At 37.9% G+C, this 18,509-nt stretch overlaps 1 protein-coding gene across 4 annotated transcripts in view; it reads left to right on the top strand.

Moving 5' to 3' along the window:
- The window catches only part of Pibf1 (progesterone immunomodulatory binding factor 1), a 148,099-nt gene that overhangs the window by 25,872 nt on the left and 103,718 nt on the right, over window positions 1-18,509 (top strand). For all 4 annotated transcript variants that reach the window (XM_028756571.1, XM_028756572.1, XM_028756570.1 and 1 more), the window contains exons 6-9: window positions 4,958-5,091; window positions 8,381-8,489; window positions 8,997-9,178; window positions 11,905-12,030. In XM_028756571.1, coding sequence (XP_028612404.1) covers window positions 4,958-5,091; window positions 8,381-8,489; window positions 8,997-9,178; window positions 11,905-12,030 — 551 coding nt within the window. The remainder of the gene's footprint in view (window positions 1-4,957; window positions 5,092-8,380; window positions 8,490-8,996; window positions 9,179-11,904; window positions 12,031-18,509) is intronic.

The following is an 18,509-nucleotide window of genomic DNA, read 5'->3' as shown; positions in this document are numbered from 1 at the left end:
ATTACTTACAAATGTTTTATATAAAAGCCACAATACTAGGTGCTAGGATTATAAGAAACTTAATCTTTTGCATATCTTGTGGGAGGCAAGGAGTGGCTGCTCATAGCACATGCAATCCCCTTTTCAGTGGTGAGAGAACGTAAGGTAGACATCTTCCCACAGAATGCAGTGGGAATGTAGCACAGTCCACTGCCTTTGTGCCTTATCTACAGAATTGTACAGCCATAAAGTATGAATCCGTTCTGAGGCAGTACACTGTTTTCTCTTTTCCAATACTATGGCAGTGAGGTCTAACCCTGTATCCCAGGCTTTGATGTCCAACTGCCTCAGCCTCACAAGTACTAGGCTTATAAACATGCACCAGCATATCCAACTCTTACCTTTAGTGTCTAAAAGTACTCAGAGCAGAGCTCCCTACCCCAAAGAACAGAAGTTGTAACTTTAAAGAGAGATTTTTTAACTTATTGCAAAAATTTCCTGTTATATTGTTCACATTTTTCTCCTCCCCAATTCCTCCCAGATCCAACAAATCCCTCCTCACCTAACTTTTTTCATTTTCTTTCTTTCTTTAAAAAAAATCAACAAAAACCAAAACAAGAAACACACACACACTCCACAAAAATGGAGCTTGAAATAAACAAGAAAAACAATAATTTTAAAAAATGCCTAAACAAGTAAAGTGAGACACAAAGTCTACAAAAATACCACTGAGTTCATTTTTGTTGGCCTATTAGGTATGAAGTATGGTTAATAGACCTAGTGAGATTCGACTCCATTCTTTCCATAAACCCATTCTTTCATTTCCAGTGTGTATTAATTGCAGATAGTGTCTTGGTCAGGGTTATGAAGTATAAACCCATATCACTTTCTCCTCTTATTGTTGGACCCGTTTCAGGCTTTGTACAGACTCCCACAGTCCCTATGTCTGGGAGATACTGTTTCCTTAGAGTCATCCATTACCTCTGGCTCTTACAAATCTGTCTCCTTAGCATAGATCTAAAGAACATTTTTGACTTGAAAGAAATTTTTTATTTAACTGAACTTCTGGCTGTATTTGCTTATGTGGCATTTATACTGAAAGAAAAATCATATATATGTATGTATATATACATGTGGGCAAACTGTTCTCCATGGCAGGTGCCTGTACCTCCCATATTTCAACATCACACGTTGCAGGATATTTGATCATACTATGAACCTTGAAATTGTGCTGTTTACTGGAACAAAAACCTGTTTCTAGTTGTGGTGTGACTCAGTACACCTTTAATCATCTGGCTGGAATATAGACACACCCTTTGTACACACCTTTAATCCCAAACCGTCAAGTTAGTTTGTAGAAGGAAGCACTCATATTTGAAAGTGATAGCTACTTGAGTGGCAGACAAAGTGATGAATCAGAGAAAGATTTGACACAATAGGATGTGCCCAACTCTCAGAACGGCGAGGAAAGGGAAGCTACTTAGGGATCAGTGCAGAAAGAAAGGAAGCCACTTAAGAGGCAGTTTTACTGGGACAGTTGTACAGCGACAGGTTGTCAAGACCAGATGAATTGGAGAACAAGGCAGAGAATGAGAACAGATGAGATTAGAGGAGAAGATTAGAACAGATTACTAGAGTTTGTGGCCAAACAGAGCAAAAGTCAGAGGCCAATAGAGAAAGCCGATTGAATCAGTCAGCTGGGAGAGTATTGAGCCGGAACAGCTGAGTTAAACCAGCTAGCCAGAGATCAGAAAGATCTAGAAAGGGTGAGCTTAGCAAGCAGTAAGTCTCAGAGGCCAAAACATTCTAGGTTAGATTAGATTGTATGGAGACTGGAAGCTTCCAGGACTAACCTAGGTTAGCAGACTGAGGCAGTAAGCCTCCAAGACGACAGTTACATTAGGTGAATGAAAGTTACAGACGAAGTCACGTTCAGTGTGACTGACTACATGTTTATGCTTTATTTCCCTTCCCACTCTATGTTTTGTTTCAGTTCTTTTTCAGTGCTATGGATAGAACCCAGAGCTTTGCATGTGCTAGGGATATGCTAGACATGTGCTGTTTTCTGAGCTATATTCCCAGGTCAGGGTCTGCAGATTTGTACACCTTTGCACGTCTCTCTTCACAGTGGCATCTGCTTCTTTGCATGTACACATCATCAAAATACTCAACCACAGTTCTCAGTTATGTGTTTATAACAAAATTTCCAGTGCTCATGATTTAATCAGTCCAAAAGTATGTTTTCTTCCCTCTTAACTGCCTTATCCATCTTCAACCTCTCTCTTGTTGATGGCCTTTAATTCAACTTTCTTTTTATCAAAATAGCCTGAGGCACCTCTGTTTGTCTAGCAGAGCATTACTGGGGAGAAAATCATATTAGCAGCAACAAGTACTTCTAATTCTTTGTTGGCAGCCTCCAGTGGAGCACTTCTGGGCTTTTCCTCCTGATCCTTCTGTTCTCCTCAAAGCTCTTTTAGGCATTCCCTCCCTTCCTCACAACCTCACACTTCTCATTTCTGTCAACTTACTTGGTGCTTCACTTCACAAAGAAAGTGGAAATTCTCCAATGAGAATTCCCTTGATTCTATCCTAAAAGCCTAACTGTATACCTCGACCCATTCTGATTTCTTTGTTTTTACTGGTTTTATTGGGAAGAGGACCAGAAGGAGTAGAAAATTCATATAGGAACTGTCTTAGTCACGGTTACTGTTGCTGTGATGAAACATGACCAAGAAGAATGGAGGGGAAAGGGTTTACTTTGGTTATACTTCCAGATCATCTTTCACCATCATCTAAGAAAGCTGGGAAACTCACACAGGGCAGGGACCTGGAGGCAGAAACTGATGCAGAGGCCATGGAGGGGATGCTGATTTCTGGCTTACTTCTCATGGCTGGCTCAGCTTGATTTCTTATAGAATCCCAAGGATGACCTCACCCACAATGGACTCACACGTCAAATACTAATTGAGAAACTTTTCCACAGGCTTGCCCACAACCCCTTCTTATGAAGGCATTTTCTCAATTGAGGTTCCCTTCTCTTAGATGACTTCAGCTTGTGTCAAGTTGACATTAAAAACTAGCCACAACAGTAACCAAGTGGGTAGTACAACAACAAAAATCATTGGAGTAAGAGGTAGACTGTACTGCAGCAAATGTTTTTAATATATCTCTCCACGTACTACAAACAACAAAAAGACTATCTTGATGTGCATAAAACACCACAAAATTGGTAGAATACTTACCTTGTACCTAAAAAGCTTTGCGTTCAATTCTCATCACCACATAATCTGGGTATCATGGCACATTCCTATAATCCAAGCACTCTAGAGTGGATTCAAGAGCATCAGAAGTTAAGGTTCACCCTTAGCTAAATAGTGAGTTCAAATCCAGGGTCAGAATATACTCAAACCCTGTCTAAACAACAGTCGTAGTAGTAGCAGTAATTAATGATGTTTGACTTTAATCCCTTTAATCTCAGCAAGTAGAAGCTAGCCCGATCTACATGTCATGTTCCAGTCCATCAGAACTACATAATGACATCATATCTCAAAACAAAAGTTAAAAAAAAATCACAAAACAAGGCTCTAAGTGCTTACGTGTGTGTCTCAGCCTCCACTTCTGTCTTCTGTCTCTACTCATGAATTCTTACAGAATTTTGCTGGGTGTTATTTGTTTGTTTGTTTGTTTGTTTTGCTTTGTTTTTCAGGAACAATATACTGTTTATTTACTGGGTCATCCCCTTAGAGTAATGGTTCTCAACCTGTGGGTCTCACCCCTTTAGGGTACATTGCCCTTTCACAGGGGTCATGTAAAACCATTGGAAAACACAGCTATTTAATATTAATTATTGTTGCAAAGTAGCAATAAAAATAATTTAATGGTTGGGGTCACCACAAAATGAAGAGCTGTATTAAAGCATCGTAACATTAGCAAGGTTCAGGACTCTAACTTTAACCTTTCCTGTTGTTTCTAACTAACACGTCTCCTAACTCTTTGGGTTACTTGGGTGTGTTACCTTTTGTCCATCCTTTAAATTTTTGCAAATTTTATATTGTGTGTGTATTTCTCTGAATTATATCATAGTCTTTGTGTAGTTAGAATACTATAGGTTTGTCTGTGGTCCTTCAAAAAGTAAAAGCAAATAGAAAATATTATAGACATTAATTTTTACTTAATGAGCACTCATTATGTGTTATGCATTTTGTAAGTACTTTACATGTATTGAGTGATATAATCTTTACAAGAATTCCATTAGTTAACACTGAGGCTTAAAGTGTCATATTGTAAATTACTCACTTCTAGAAACTAAATTTTGGACCCTACCTCCTAATCAGAACTGTCCCCTCTCCTGACACAGTTAAATAACCAATAATGTTCAGCTTTGGCAGAACTGAATCTTCTTTTAGGACATAGGTGTTAAATTATGTACAGGATGATCCTCTGGGGAGTAGTAGAGCATCCTCAGCTAAATCCTATAAGCTCAGTAGCATTCCATTCTCACAACGCTAGTGTAGAAGGCTAGGATGTTCAACCAAAGCAAAGTGCCTTCAAAGTGTCTTCAAATTTCCCACAATTGTCTTTCAAGCAGATCTTGGATAGAAATTTGGAACCTGCTATTCAGTAGCTGTTTTTTTTTTTTTTTTATGTTTTCAATAGGGAAGAAACTATCTTACTCATCTTTGTATGTACAATATCTAGCCCAAAGCAGACATATAGAAATTAGTTAATATTTTTAATTTAATTCAAATAATTCAAAATAATTTAATTCAAATAATCTTGTGAATTCAAAATTACCTGTCTTTGAGTAACTATTAAAATCTATTTGGGCATGTTTTACTTTACTTATAAGGACATTTATATGTCTGTGTGTGTGTCCTTACATATGAGGACATTTTTATATCCTTAGCAGAAAAATTCAATGCAAAATATGATCTTCTGTGTTCACTTTGAAATATGAAATTCTTCATTTCATTTACAGACATATGAAGAAGATCGAAGAAACAACTCTGAACTTCTAACTCGATGTCAACGTTTGGCCTTAGAATTAGCAGACACAAAACAGTTAGTCCAGCAAGGTGATTACCGTCAAGAGAACTATGACAAAGTGAAGAGGTAAGTTGTTAGGGTGGCCATGGGGATTTTCCCTTCTAGTACCCATCACAGTCACCTGCACTATATAACCCACACTCATGCTCTCCATTTCCTTCTTCATTGTGCAAGCCTATACAGCTCGGTGGGTACGGCACGCTTCAGTTTATGTAGAGACTGCCCCCCACCCTTTAAAACGTAAAAGAAAACAGAACCCTGTGAAATGCCTTCAGAGTATTTGCTAAGTGTTATTTGATGAATTTCATGTAATGTCAATTTAAGTGATTTTCAGCTTGAGATGAAAGGTTTTCACTCTCAGAAAGCAAAGCTATAAGAACATTTCCAAATATATTGCTGCTGAGTAACTGTGAGAACAGTCTCTCTTTAACTAGAATGAATTTCTCTATTGTTCTGTATTTAATGACCTTCTCCAATATATTCCTTAGTAAATTTCTTGTAAACCTGAGTTTTGTCGTATAACATTAATCAAAGGACTATCGTGTCCATTTTAAAGTATGTAAGTATTGTATCTTCACAGTTAGGGTAGACTTGTACTTGTTCACTTGTTAGATCTGCTACAGCTAGAATTCTTAAAGTGTAGTAGTCAGTCAGTGAGCATTATAATGCTGTAAGTGAATTTACAAACATTTAGCAAATGAAATTGATACTTCTATTCCCACCTTAGCTAGTATGTGGTATGTATTATTATTTATCATTATGCCTAAATATAGTAATAATTTGATCTTGAAATCTATGAGAGCTATGTTCAGTGGACTCCTGAATAAAGATGAATTTCAAAAGAAACATTTTATAATTAAGTTTTTATTAGCATGTATTAATAATACATAATGGGTTTCATTATGACACTTCCATATATATATATTTATATATATATAAAAGAAGCATTTTTAAATAAATTAGTTTGAGATCATTTGACAGTACTTAGAGTTGATTTTTGATACCATATTTTCCTCTCTAAATCTAACAAAATGATAAATAAAATGAGAAAAAAGTATAATCATCTGACTAATCCAGAGTTCCCTGGCTTGTTGGTAGTGGCGGAAACAAGATGAGTCACAGGTGATAATCATCAAGGTTGTCTGATAGATAATGGCTGTTCATTGTTTTTATCTTTTTTTGTTTCTATTTTTTTACAATAAAAAATTAAGAAAAATAAAACCTTGATTTAAAATATAAGCAATTCTATCTGTTAAAAATAGGACAGTAAGAAAGAGGAAGGGTTTCCAACTGAACCTTTTGGTTTATGAATGAGTTTTAAAAAAATATAAACAAGCCATGTACAGTGGCAACAGTCTTGTAATTGCAGCATTGGGAGGCAAAGATAGGAAGATGTTGAGTTCCTGAAGATAGGATGGGCTACAATAGAAATCCTGATTCAGAAAACCAAGCCCAGCATTCTATGTAGCTCATTGGTCAAGCTCTGTGATCCCGGGTTCACTCAGCAACACTGCAAAGAATAAAAGGAGAAGTTATGAAAATATAACATAACCTGGGCATATACCCCTTGGTAAAGACTCCCAAATGTGCAAAATTAGTCGGTAGATACTATGTCATCTCTAGAATTCAAATGCTTCTGAATAAGGAATTTGTTTCTACATAAATTCTATGTGGCAGCTAAACCGTCAACTTATGTCTGAGTCACTTTTGTCTCAACAGCTCTTCAGCCTCTGGCATAACATAATGTTCCCAGCTTTATTTTGTAATTTAATTCCCTTGACCCAGTGTGTTCTGATTTCTAGTAACAGGAAGTGCTATTTCAAAATTAATATTTGGGCTGTGATCATTGCTAGATCAGCCATAGTTTCTTGGCAAGGACCAGAGGGAAAATGGAAGAGCGTAATACACTGGACAGCATCAGATTGAAACTTTTTTTTTAATTTATTTATTTTCTTTTTTTTTTATTTTGGTTTTTCGAGACAGGGTTTCTCTGTGTAGCCCTGGCTGTCCTGGAACTCACTCTATAGACCAGGCTGGCCTCGAACTCAGAAATCCACCTGCCTCTGCCTCCCAAGTGCTGGGATTAAAGGCGTGTGCTACCACTGCCCGGCCCAGATTGAAACTTTTATTTCCAGGTAATTCCACAATAGTCAACTGAAGAACCTCAACCAATCAAATATAATAAGAGTATATTTCTATTCATAACCAAAGTATAAAAATAAATATTGGTGGAGGCTGGAGAGATGGCTTAGTGGTTAAGAGCACTGACTACTCTTCCAGGGGTCCTGGGTTCAATTCCCAGCAACCACATGGTGGCTCACAACCATCTATAATGGGATCTTATGTTCTCTTTCAGTGTGTCTGAGGAAAGCAACGGTGTACTCACATAAAATAAAATTGTTTAAAAAAAATTAAAAAAAAATAAATATTGGCAATTGTAGTTATAACCCATTGATAGAATACGAATCTGTTGAGGGGATGCTAACAGTAAATCGGGAAAGATCTGAATAGTGCATTTCAACTAATACACGTGTGTGTATGGCAGGCTGGCTGGTTTGTAGCCTCATTGATAATATTTGATTAAGAATTGTCAAGGGAATCTGCAGCCTCAGGTCAAGTACATTAAGGAGTAGGCTGTTTATATCGTCTAAACGGCATAAAGAAAACAATTCTCCTGTGGCAGCCCCTGAGTCAGTGAAGTGAAGTGTCAAGGTCAAGACCTAACTAGGGAAGAGGAGTCGTGAGCGCATTTCTGTGCTCAGTTTTAAAGAATAAATAATGTCTGCTGAAGGTATTGGCCTCGTCCTTAGGTTCACAGTTCTGAGAGATGGCTATTATGAAAGGAGAGAGTTAAAATATCTGGGTTAATCATAAGCCATGTGCGAGGGAAGTCAAGCCCTGCTTCCTGCCGACCTGTCTATGGATTGCTCTGCAGTATCAACTATAAGTTATGACAGGCTTTTACCCTAAGAAAGCATGAGTCCCCGGGTCAGTTCTTTTATTATTTTTTAAATTTCTTTTAGCTGTTTAAAAGCTTTGGTTTAAAGGATGGTTGAAGACAGATGGCTGTGCTTGTAATGACAGCATGGGAAACTCAAGATAGCAGGATTGCTATGCGTTCCTGGCTAGTGTAGGCTAACCGGCCATGTCTGAAACAACAGTAGGAGAAAGGAAATGGCACCTTAGAACGTATGTAGTTTACTGCTTAGTGTAACTTATGGATTGATGTTTTAACATTAATGTTCACAGAGATACACAAAAGCCCCACGGCTCTGGTCAGCTTCCTGCCACTCAGCTTTTGCAATGGTGAGAGAGGTGTCCATAGTTACATGTGTCTGTGATTTTCTTTTCATAGTGAACGTGATGCTCTTGAACAGGAAGTACTCGAGGTTAGAAGAAAACATGAAGTACTTGAAGCCTCTCACATAGCTCAAGCTAAAGAAAGGAATGAATTATCAAAAGAGGTAAGCTCCCGCCTCAACCCACTTGTGCTTTATTATATATTGATGAACAAATAGCCCAGGATAAAATGACAGGGAAATATTTTTTTCCTCTATGTAGTTACCAGAAAGAAGGAAAAAGACAGAGAGAGACAGGGAGAGAGAAAGACAGGGATGAAATAGAGAAGAGACTTAGTAGGCATTTTTTTTTTTCATTAACAGTTGCCAAGGCTAAGAATTATCACTTCTTAAATAGAAATTTTCTAGCCAGACTGTGATGATACACACCTTTAATCCCAGCACCCAAGACAGGCTTATCTCTGAGTTCATCAAGGCCAGCCTAGTCTACAGAACAAGTTCTAGGACAGTGAGGGTTACTCAGAGAAACCCTACCTCAAAAACTAACCCCACACAGCCTCCACCCACAAAAGGGGTTGAGGTGATTTCTGTATGATACAGATAGTAAACAAGGTAATAGAGTCAACCTGGAAAAGCAGCGGCTCACTCTGGACATGGCTTTGATCCTCATAGGTCACCACCTTGCAGCAGACAGTCACCCTACTGCAGAAAGACAAAGAGTACCTCAATCGCCAAAATATGGAGCTTAGTGTCCGCTGTGCCCATGAAGAGGATCGCCTTGAAAGGCTGCAAGTTCAACTGGAGGAGACCAAAAAGGCTAGAGAAGAGATGTACGAGAAATACGTCTCGTCCAGGCAAGGCTCGGGCCTTTCCTTGTAGTAGGAGTAGATGGGCACTTCGTGGGGTGGGGCTTGCTCTGTGGGAGGATGATAGTTCAAGGTCTACATGGAGGAAATCCTTTGCATTTTGGTTCCTTTCTAGGTTTTCTTTTCTAGTTGACATCTTAGAGATATTTGTGGTTTTCCAGTAACAACAAAGGCTTGTTTCTTCTGCACTTAAAATGTTTTAATTAGTATATATTATTACTATAAAATTATGGGCTTATATAAAATGATTTCCCTGTGTACAGCAGATACTGTGCTCATATTCACCACTTCCCATTACTCCCTTGTTTCTCCTCCCAACAACCCCATTTTTATTTCATCCCTTATATGCATATTTTCATAACATGAATTCTACATGTGAGAGAAAACAAGGCTATTTTTTTAAATCTGCCTTTTTTCAACATGATCTCCATTTTTATATTTTTTTGAAAATTTCATTTTCTTATTTTTCTTTTTTGCTTATTTATGTATATTCTTATGCATCTACACAACAGAAGAGATCTTATTATAACGGTTCTGAGCTACCATGTAGTTGCTAGGAATTGAACTTTGGAACCCTGGAAGAGCAAACAGTGCTCTTAACCCCTGAGCCACCTCTCCAGCCCCTCATTCTCTTATTTTTAATAAATTATATATACATGTATACATATATACAATATATATATGTACATATGTATATATATACACATAGCACACGCACACACTTGCACAAATGCACTACACTTCATACATGTTGCATGTATGGTATATGGGTGGGTAGTGAGCTTATGTCACAGGGCTTGCATGGAGGTCTGAGAACAATTTTCAGGCGTTCTCTTCTGCCATGGGATCTGAGGCTGCACATTATCAGACTTGCACTGCAAGCACTGTACTTGCTGGGTTGTTTTCATTGACTTATCTCATTTCCTTTATCCATTCACCTGTTGATGGATATCGAGGCTGAGTGCATATCTAGGTCTCTGAATAGTCAGCTATTTACATAGTATGTTGTCTTCCAGAATGGTAGAGCTGGAGCTATGGTAGGTTCCTTTTCCGTTTGTTGAGGGAATTCTATACTGACTTCCACAGTGACCGCATTAATTTATACTAGTGCACCTGTGTAAATGTTCTTTGTCCACCCTACTCAGCCCCCAGTTCTTGCTAGGATTTTTGTCTGTTTTTCATGACAGCTTTTCTAACTAGAAAGAGTACAAACTGACTAGAAAGAGGTAGAAACTTGGTACAGCTTTAAATTACCTTCCCCTGATGGCCACGGAGGTTGAGTATCTTTCATATAGCTATTGGCCACTTGTACTTTTCTTCTGAAAATTGTTAAATTGAAGTCAGTCCGATTTGTGTTTAGCTTGCATAGGTTTTTTAAACAAATTGTAGCTATTACCTCCCTGTCAGCTGTGTGGTCCCACTCTGTTGTCTTTCTTATCACAGCTGTTGTTTTCCCTGGCCCTGTAGAGCTTTTTGGTCTCCTGTGATCCCAATTGTCAGTTCTTTTTATTTCCTGAGGTATTGGCGCTCTTTTCAAAAGTGATGGCCCACATCTATATTTTGAAGTGTTTTCCTATATTTTCTCATAGTAACTTCAAGGTTCTGTGCCTTACCTTCAGATCTTTATCTGTTTCCCAGAACTATTTGTTGAAAAGACAAGCCTATTTCTTTTAGGTAGGCTATGTGTGTGTGATTTATTTTCTTTTAAGGATTTGGTTGGTTGGTTGGTTGGTTGGTTGGTTGGTTGGTTGGTTGGTTGGTTGGTTGGTTTTGGTTCCAGTTTTGAGCTTATTCAGTATTGTGTGAGTACACAATGTTGTTGAGTGTGGGATCTCATGGAAAAATCAGAAGACAGCTTTGAGGGGTCAGTCTCTCCTTCCCTTGTGAGTTCTAGATATCACACTCAGGTTGTTGGCCTTGGTGTAGTAAGCACCTTGACCTGCTAAGTCACATTGACTACCCAGAACTTATTTCTTTTAAACAATCTTTTTAAATATCCCATTGCTCGGTAGAGATCATAGTTCAGTGGTTGAGTACTTCTTAATATACACAAAGTGCTGAGTTTATTTCTGAGAACTTCAAACAAAAAAAGTCCTATGACCCTGTGACTAAGATTTCTTTTTAGTAGTTTTTGAAAGTCTGTACATAGCTATAGAAATACCATTTTAAAGAAAGTTTAAGTATACTTATACGTAATATCTTTCTTAGTATCTTGTCTGCATCGCACCTCCCTTCTCTCTTTTGCTAATATGTATGTGCTGTACTAATATCCCTGGTAATCCGTAGACTGTATGTATCACCATGTCAAAACTAAACAAGTTAGGATTTGGTGATGGAGAGGTGATGGCTCAGCAGTTAAGAGCACTCACTGCTTGTTCTTCAGAGAACCTGTATTCAACTTCCAGCACCACATTGTGGCTCAGAGAGTCTAACAACATCTGGCCTTTGTGGGTACTGCATGTATAGGATACACATATATGCAGGCAGAACATTCATATACATGAAATAAAAGAATAACTGTTAAGTTAAAATTTTTGCCTTTAACAGTTCAACACTCCTGAAACAGTGTTTTTAGGAATTCTAAAGTGGCTAAGTTTTCTAAATATACTATACAAGCATACTTCATCCAATATATTAAAATCTTACCTGGAGAACAATGGTCTATTTTTTTTTCAATGAATGAAAACTGTGACTTATTTCTTTTGTCTTTGCAGAGACCATTACAAAACAGAATATGAAAATAAACTACATGATGAACTGGAACAAATCAAATTGAAAACTAATCTAGAAATTGATCAGCTTCGAAATGCCTCTAGGGAAATGTATGAACGAGAAAACAGGTAAAAAGGGAGAGAGAGACTGAGCAAGCTTGTTGGGGATTTTAAGAATGTTACTGAAATTAAATGCCCTTTCTTAGACCTCTTTCTTAATAGTTGTAAATATAAATTTAATGGGAATATTAACATTCTAAATTCATTGATAGCTAATTACAAGGTTTATCATACTTTAGGTCTGTCTACTGTGATAATGTGTCTATTTCCTGTTACTTCAGTTTAAGACTGTAGACAAGAGTAAGAGAAAAATTAGGGGCTGGTGAGATGGCTCAGTGGTTAAGAGCACTGACTGCTCTTCCAGAGGTCATGAGTTCAAATCCCAGCAACCACATGGTGGCTCACAACCATCTGCAATGAGATCTGATGCCCTCTTGTGGGGTGTCTGAAGACAGCTACAGTGTACTTATAATAAATAAATAAATAAAGTTAAGAGAAAAATTAGAGCGTGCCAAGACACCAAAAGTTACACCAACCATTTCTCTTAGATACTTATAAAAACTGAAATAGTAAAATATGCAATGTTATATATTTTATGTATCCTGAAAGATGTTATGTCAGATAACATTGAGGAATATTTTTATTCTCACAGTTACTTTTGACTTGTTTTAATGCTAGGTCCCTCTAGTAAGTAGGAGTATTGGAAGATTAAACAAATGCTACTTACTTCACTGGCAGTTGTTTTCATATGTTAACTCTAAAGTTATTGTGGCATTTAAACTATTTCCTGCCTCTGTCCTGTCTCTTTTCCTTCCTCCCTCACTTCCTCCTTCCTTTCTCCTCTTCTATTATCCCCTTTCCCTGATGTCCTCATGCTTCCACCCAGACACATTACCAACCATAGCATCACTCAGCCCAGATGGGCACAATGCTCTGCAGATGGCCCAGCAAGCCCTAGTGGGCTAAGGGGTAAGAGGACACTAAGATACCAGATTCCATGTTGACCAGCTTAGTGGGTGGGGATTATACTTGCTAAAACATTAGAAAAATAAAAAGCTTTAATAGAAACATGGATTTAGTTTCACTAGAAGTATATGTGAGGTATCCAAATAATAGTGAATTCACAAATCTCACCTTACCAAGAGAAAGGCGTGTACATGACAGAGAACTCTGGCATAGATAATTTGTATTACATAAGTAATTACTACTTCATTTTGTGGTTCATTCATTTGTTAAATATTTTGTAGGCTTTTATTTATATAACCTCAAAATTAATGGCACATTTTATAATACAACATGATTTTGCTTAAACAATAACCATTACTATATATTATTTTGCTATGTAATTATTATGACAATGTCTTGATGTTTCAGTTTTCCATCAAAAAACAAAGAGAATTGTTTAAAATACATTCTAGCATAGCATAAGTTTAGATGTATTAACTCTCTCCAGACTAGTGTTAGCACAGTTGTGTAGGAGAATGAGCAGCGGGCATTTCTCCAAGGAGGATAATCAGAAGCAGCTTTGCTTCTCTCCAGGGCTGTTCTAGATCCTTGCTCACTGTAAACAGAAACTTCGTTTAAGCTTCATTTCTGCTGCAGAGACAAAACATCCTGACAAAAAACAACTTAGGAGAGAAAGGGTTTATTTTAGCTCACAAGTCTATCCTGTTGGAAAGTCAGAGCAAACTCACATCCGCAGTTAAGAGCATAAAGAATGAATGTATGCACTTTTAGTGCTCAGCTTGCTTTCTCCAATAAACAGTTTGCTGCCCTAAGCTGAGAAATGGCACCTCCCACATTAACTGATGTTAACGCGGTCAAGACAGTCCCCTCACTAGTCAACCTAATCTAGACAACATCTCAGGTAGACTCTTCCCAAGTGATTCTGGGCTTTGTTCAGTCGACAATTAAAACTAGCCATCATAGCCGGGCAGTGGTGGCGCATGCCTTTAATCCCAACACTTGGGAGGCAGAGGCAGGCGGATCTCTGAGTTCGAGAAGTTCGAGGCCAGCCTGGTCTACCGAGTGAGTTCCAAGACAGCCAGGGCTACACAAAGAAACCCTGTCTCGAAAAACCAAAAAAAAACAAAAACAAAAAAAAACTAGCCATCATACCACCTAACCAGAAAATTGATGGGGTTGGACCTAGGTGCTCCATTCAACCACAGGATTTTAGATTGACCTGTAGGTATTAACACTATGATGGACAATTGCCACCAGATGGCACCAAAGTGCAACACAATGCTGTGCCAGCTCAGAGACACTTAAGTAGCCAAGTATGTACAAGCTTGCTTTTATTGTTTTTCCACTTCACAGTAATCTGTCCCAGTACTTATGTGATTGAATCTTCATTATGGAAGATCTGAAATATAATTATAACTTATGTCCCCCTTCAGTCCTTCACAAGGTAACATAAATTGCAAGCTCTTTTGAAACCTTACAACTTAAAATGGTTAAAGAAAGGTTTTAATATTCCTTATAAAAAAACAAGATTCAAGCCAGATGTGATGGCACATGGCTTTAATCTCAGCAGGCAGGAGGCAGAAACAGGCCAATCTCTGTGACCATAAGTTCCAAGCCACCCTGACCTACAAATCAAGTTCTAGGACAGCCAGGACAAAAAAAACCCTATCTTGGAAAACAAACAAATAAACAATTCAGAAAATCTTTACATGTTGGTTTTGTTTTGAACAACATAAGTTAACCTGGCTTTGAAGTTAGGTACATAATAATGTCCTTTAAAGTGTACCAGCAGTGTGCTGTTACATCCTGAGTTAAAATGTAGTGAGTATTTACACTTGCCTATTTATAGTTGTATTACCTTTACAAGAGAGTAAGAAGCTAAGGGTAGAGAAATAAATACCTTGGTAGCTAGGACGCAGAATAAGAGAAACTCAATTCAATGGTGAGAATTATATAAATAACTTGCTTATTAGGTCTTTGTAAAGGCTACAGTCCCTCTTACGTGTTTCGAAATAAGACATTTTTCCAAAGCAAGGTGCACACCTGCAATGCCAGTATTCAAGAGGTTGCCCAAGCCCTTTCTTAAAAGAAACACCAATATTCCATGAGTGAAAGATTTTGAGCAAAAAGACTAAACACATCAATTCCCTACCACTTATAGCTCTTGCTAGTGCCGTGAAAGCTACTTCCTATCCCTCAGTTTCCCTCTTTTATAAGAATGAGCTAATCATAGTGCTTCATGAAGTGGCCCACGAGGTCTGAATTAGAAAATACATGTGAGAAGTACATTATAAGTGATAGAATATATAGTATGAATATAGATAATTTTATGCTTTTTGCCTGTGTATAATAAAAAATCATTTATATGATGACAATTTAAGTAAAATATTTATTACATAAAAGCTAACTGGTAACATGAAATTATTACATTAAAGTCCACTGTTAGAATACATAGAGGGTATACACACAATGACTAACTTATTTATTTCCTAAGCACTTCAGCGAGATAATAAATGAACTAAGGTGATTGAATGTTTTCAGAACACAAAACTACCTTTAACATAAGATGTTCTCATAAGCACGGAAAAGCGGCTCTTGTAGTACAGGTTATGAGCGTCTTAAACGCCTTCATTAGGCTCGCCTTGCTGCAGAGGCTGGAACTTCAACAGCCTCACAGTTTTGAAAGGGTACAGAGTTTTGCAGCAGTACAGAGGCGACTGAACAATGCTTTTAAGTGTGGCCATTAGTACACTATTGCTTTGTAATTGTATTTCCTTCCCATCAGTGCTGTCTTGATCACAGTGGACTGTCTCCCAAAAGTCCTTAAGAAGCCCCAGTGACAAACGTGACATTTCAATAGAAAATTGGTGATATTAAACAGCTTTCTAACTTAAATCCAGATGTATTTACAGGATCAGTTGAATCTATTTAATCTACCCAGTAGAGGAATTTGGAGCTAGATTACATAGGTTCCATTCTGCATTTTAAAAGTGAGTTTCCCCATTTATGTTTGAACTAACACTGCTCTTGTTCATATCTTGCCAGGTAGCCTGTATCATTTTGAAAGTCCTGTGAAAATACTTAAGTCTTTTTCTTTCTCTATTTTATTTTTTAATTTTTGGTCTTTTCAGCTGGATAATTCAGACATAGGGGTTTGCAGGTAGCATGGTGTATCGTGAAGCAGCTGTAGATGTATTTTGTTACGGTTCCCTATTGTTCTTACCCAGACTCCTCCGTGCTTCTTCCTGTCAGTCATACTTCCTCTGAGATGTGTAGGCTGTCCCACATAGACCATAGGTGAGTCCTCTTTGTGCTAGAGTTTACATGTACATGCTTTATACATACTTCTGTGAGCAATGGGGGAGACTGGGAAAGCAGCATGAGGCTGAGTTGTCACAAGAAAGCCTGCAGAGAGGTTTATAATTGACTGATCAAGGCTGAGCCTAGAGACTGATACAAAAGTTACTCAGCTGACCATCCACCATATTTATTCAGTATCGTTTCAATAGTAACTGCTGACCACTGTTTAAACTGCAACATCTTGATGAATCTTAACTAAGTATTTTTGTTCTGTAAATTTCTCGTGCCTATGGACTTCTCATGTATGTATACTTTGATATGGATTGGTTACCTACTTTGAGTTCATAGTCACAGCTAGAAAATATAAAATTCCATATGAGCACTGGCTGACTTAGCCTATTTGTGCTACATTAAAAGAATACCTGAGACCAGGTAATTTAAAATGAACAGGAATGTATTATCTCACTGCTCTGGAAGCTGAGACATTCAATATCAAGGTGGTAGCATTTGGCAAGGGCCTGTTTCCTCCGTCCTCACATGGCAGAAGGCCAGAGAGCATGCAAGAGAGCAAAAGGCAAGCAGCAGACTTGCCCATTTTAACAGCATCAACCCCTCTCAGAAAGGCTTCTCCCTCAGAGCCTGTTCACCTCTTGAGTACCTCTTATTATTACTGTTAGAGCAGTGATTACATTTGGACACCACTTTTGAAAGGGATGGCCGTTAAATCATAGAACTAATTATAAGAGAAGAATGGGAAATTATAGCATTTTCAGTCAATAGTGATCTCAAAATGTATCTTCTTCTAAAATACATAGCTTTTCACTTTTTTTTTTGTTTTGTTTTGTTTTGTTTTTTGTTTTTTTGAGACAGGGTTTCTCTGTGTAGCCCTGGCTGTCCTGGAACTCACTTTGTAGACCAGGCTGGCCTCGAACTCAGAAATCTGCCTGCCTCTGCCTCCCAAGTGCTGGGATTAAAGGTGTGCGCTACCAACGCCCGGCATAGCTTTTCTTAAGCAAATTATTAAATAAGAATTTCTTTTAGGTACAATAGCATGTTCCTCTAACAATAGAAATCAAGAGGCTGAGGCAAGAAGATTGCAGAGTTACAGGGCAGTCCTAACCTAAAGAGTTCCAATTTTTCTAATGTTGTTTGCACAGTATAAATTTAGATTCAGTCTATTGAGGCTAGGAATTTTATCTTCTAGAAATGAGAAAATAGACTCCATTCTAGTCTGCACTCTGATTTCACATTTTGTGTTGAGGCTTTTATGCTTCTGAATGGGCAACTTTTGGATTTACTTACATATATTAAATTGTCTACTACACAGATGACATTACAGTACATGTTGAATGTGTACACTTTTTATAATATTAGACCATTGTTGTATAGATTGACCCAACCGGCGGGTCCTAGTTATTCATGGGGGCGAGGAGGACCGCAACCTGAAAGAAGAACGGGCGGGAGAGAGAAAGAACTCAAGCAAACAGTTGCTTGTCAAGAGTCGTGTATTTGAACATGAAATGCTTTTTTATAACATGCTTTACAAGGGGAGGGAGTAAGAGGGGCCAGGTAGTGGGGAAGTACAGAATCTTCTCGGCCTGTGCCTTGAACATGTCATGGTCTATACGGTACACTGCCTTGAATTATGATCCACCTGCTATTCTTCAAAAGATATGGTACACTGCTTAAGTTATTGTTTTCCTGCTATACACTGCTTGCCAAGCAGGAGCTTGTGTTTGCCAGGCTGCAGGGGACATTGTGCAGGTGGGGAAAGGTAGGGGGTGAGGGTAAGGGCGAGGGTCCTGGCTTCTGGCAATAGATGAATTATTAGGAACTTAAGAGATTCTCATTGAGTATCATGAGTTACCTTTATCTCCTACTTATCCAAGCAACACGCCCAGTGTGTGCTATTTCTTTGTTATCATTATTATAGTACCCTCTTTTGCTATATCTACACATATATGTATGGACAACTCTAGTTACTCTAATACTAGCCCTACCATTTTATTTCCTTTTTTCTTTCTTCATTCTTCCTTTTAATGTACCTTCCCACACTACTCTAAAGCAGATGGGAAAATTATATGTCTACCTAAGAGCCTAAGAGAAGTTAATAGACAACAACATGAAAGAATCATGAAAAATAGGGTAGTGGTGAAATCTTAGCTATATAAATGAATTTTTTCATATAGTTGTTTTTAAAGTTAATTAATTTCCAGCCCTCTTATCTGTGGGTTCTCTACTCATTCAACCAGCTGTAGATCAAAACTTCCAAACAGACTGTG

Source organism: Grammomys surdaster, unplaced genomic scaffold, assembly GCF_004785775.1.
Source record: "Grammomys surdaster isolate TR1022 unplaced genomic scaffold, NIH_TR_1.0 126124, whole genome shotgun sequence".
Lineage (NCBI taxonomy): Eukaryota > Metazoa > Chordata > Mammalia > Rodentia > Muridae > Grammomys > Grammomys surdaster.
This window is presented reverse-complemented; position numbering and strand designations above follow the sequence as displayed.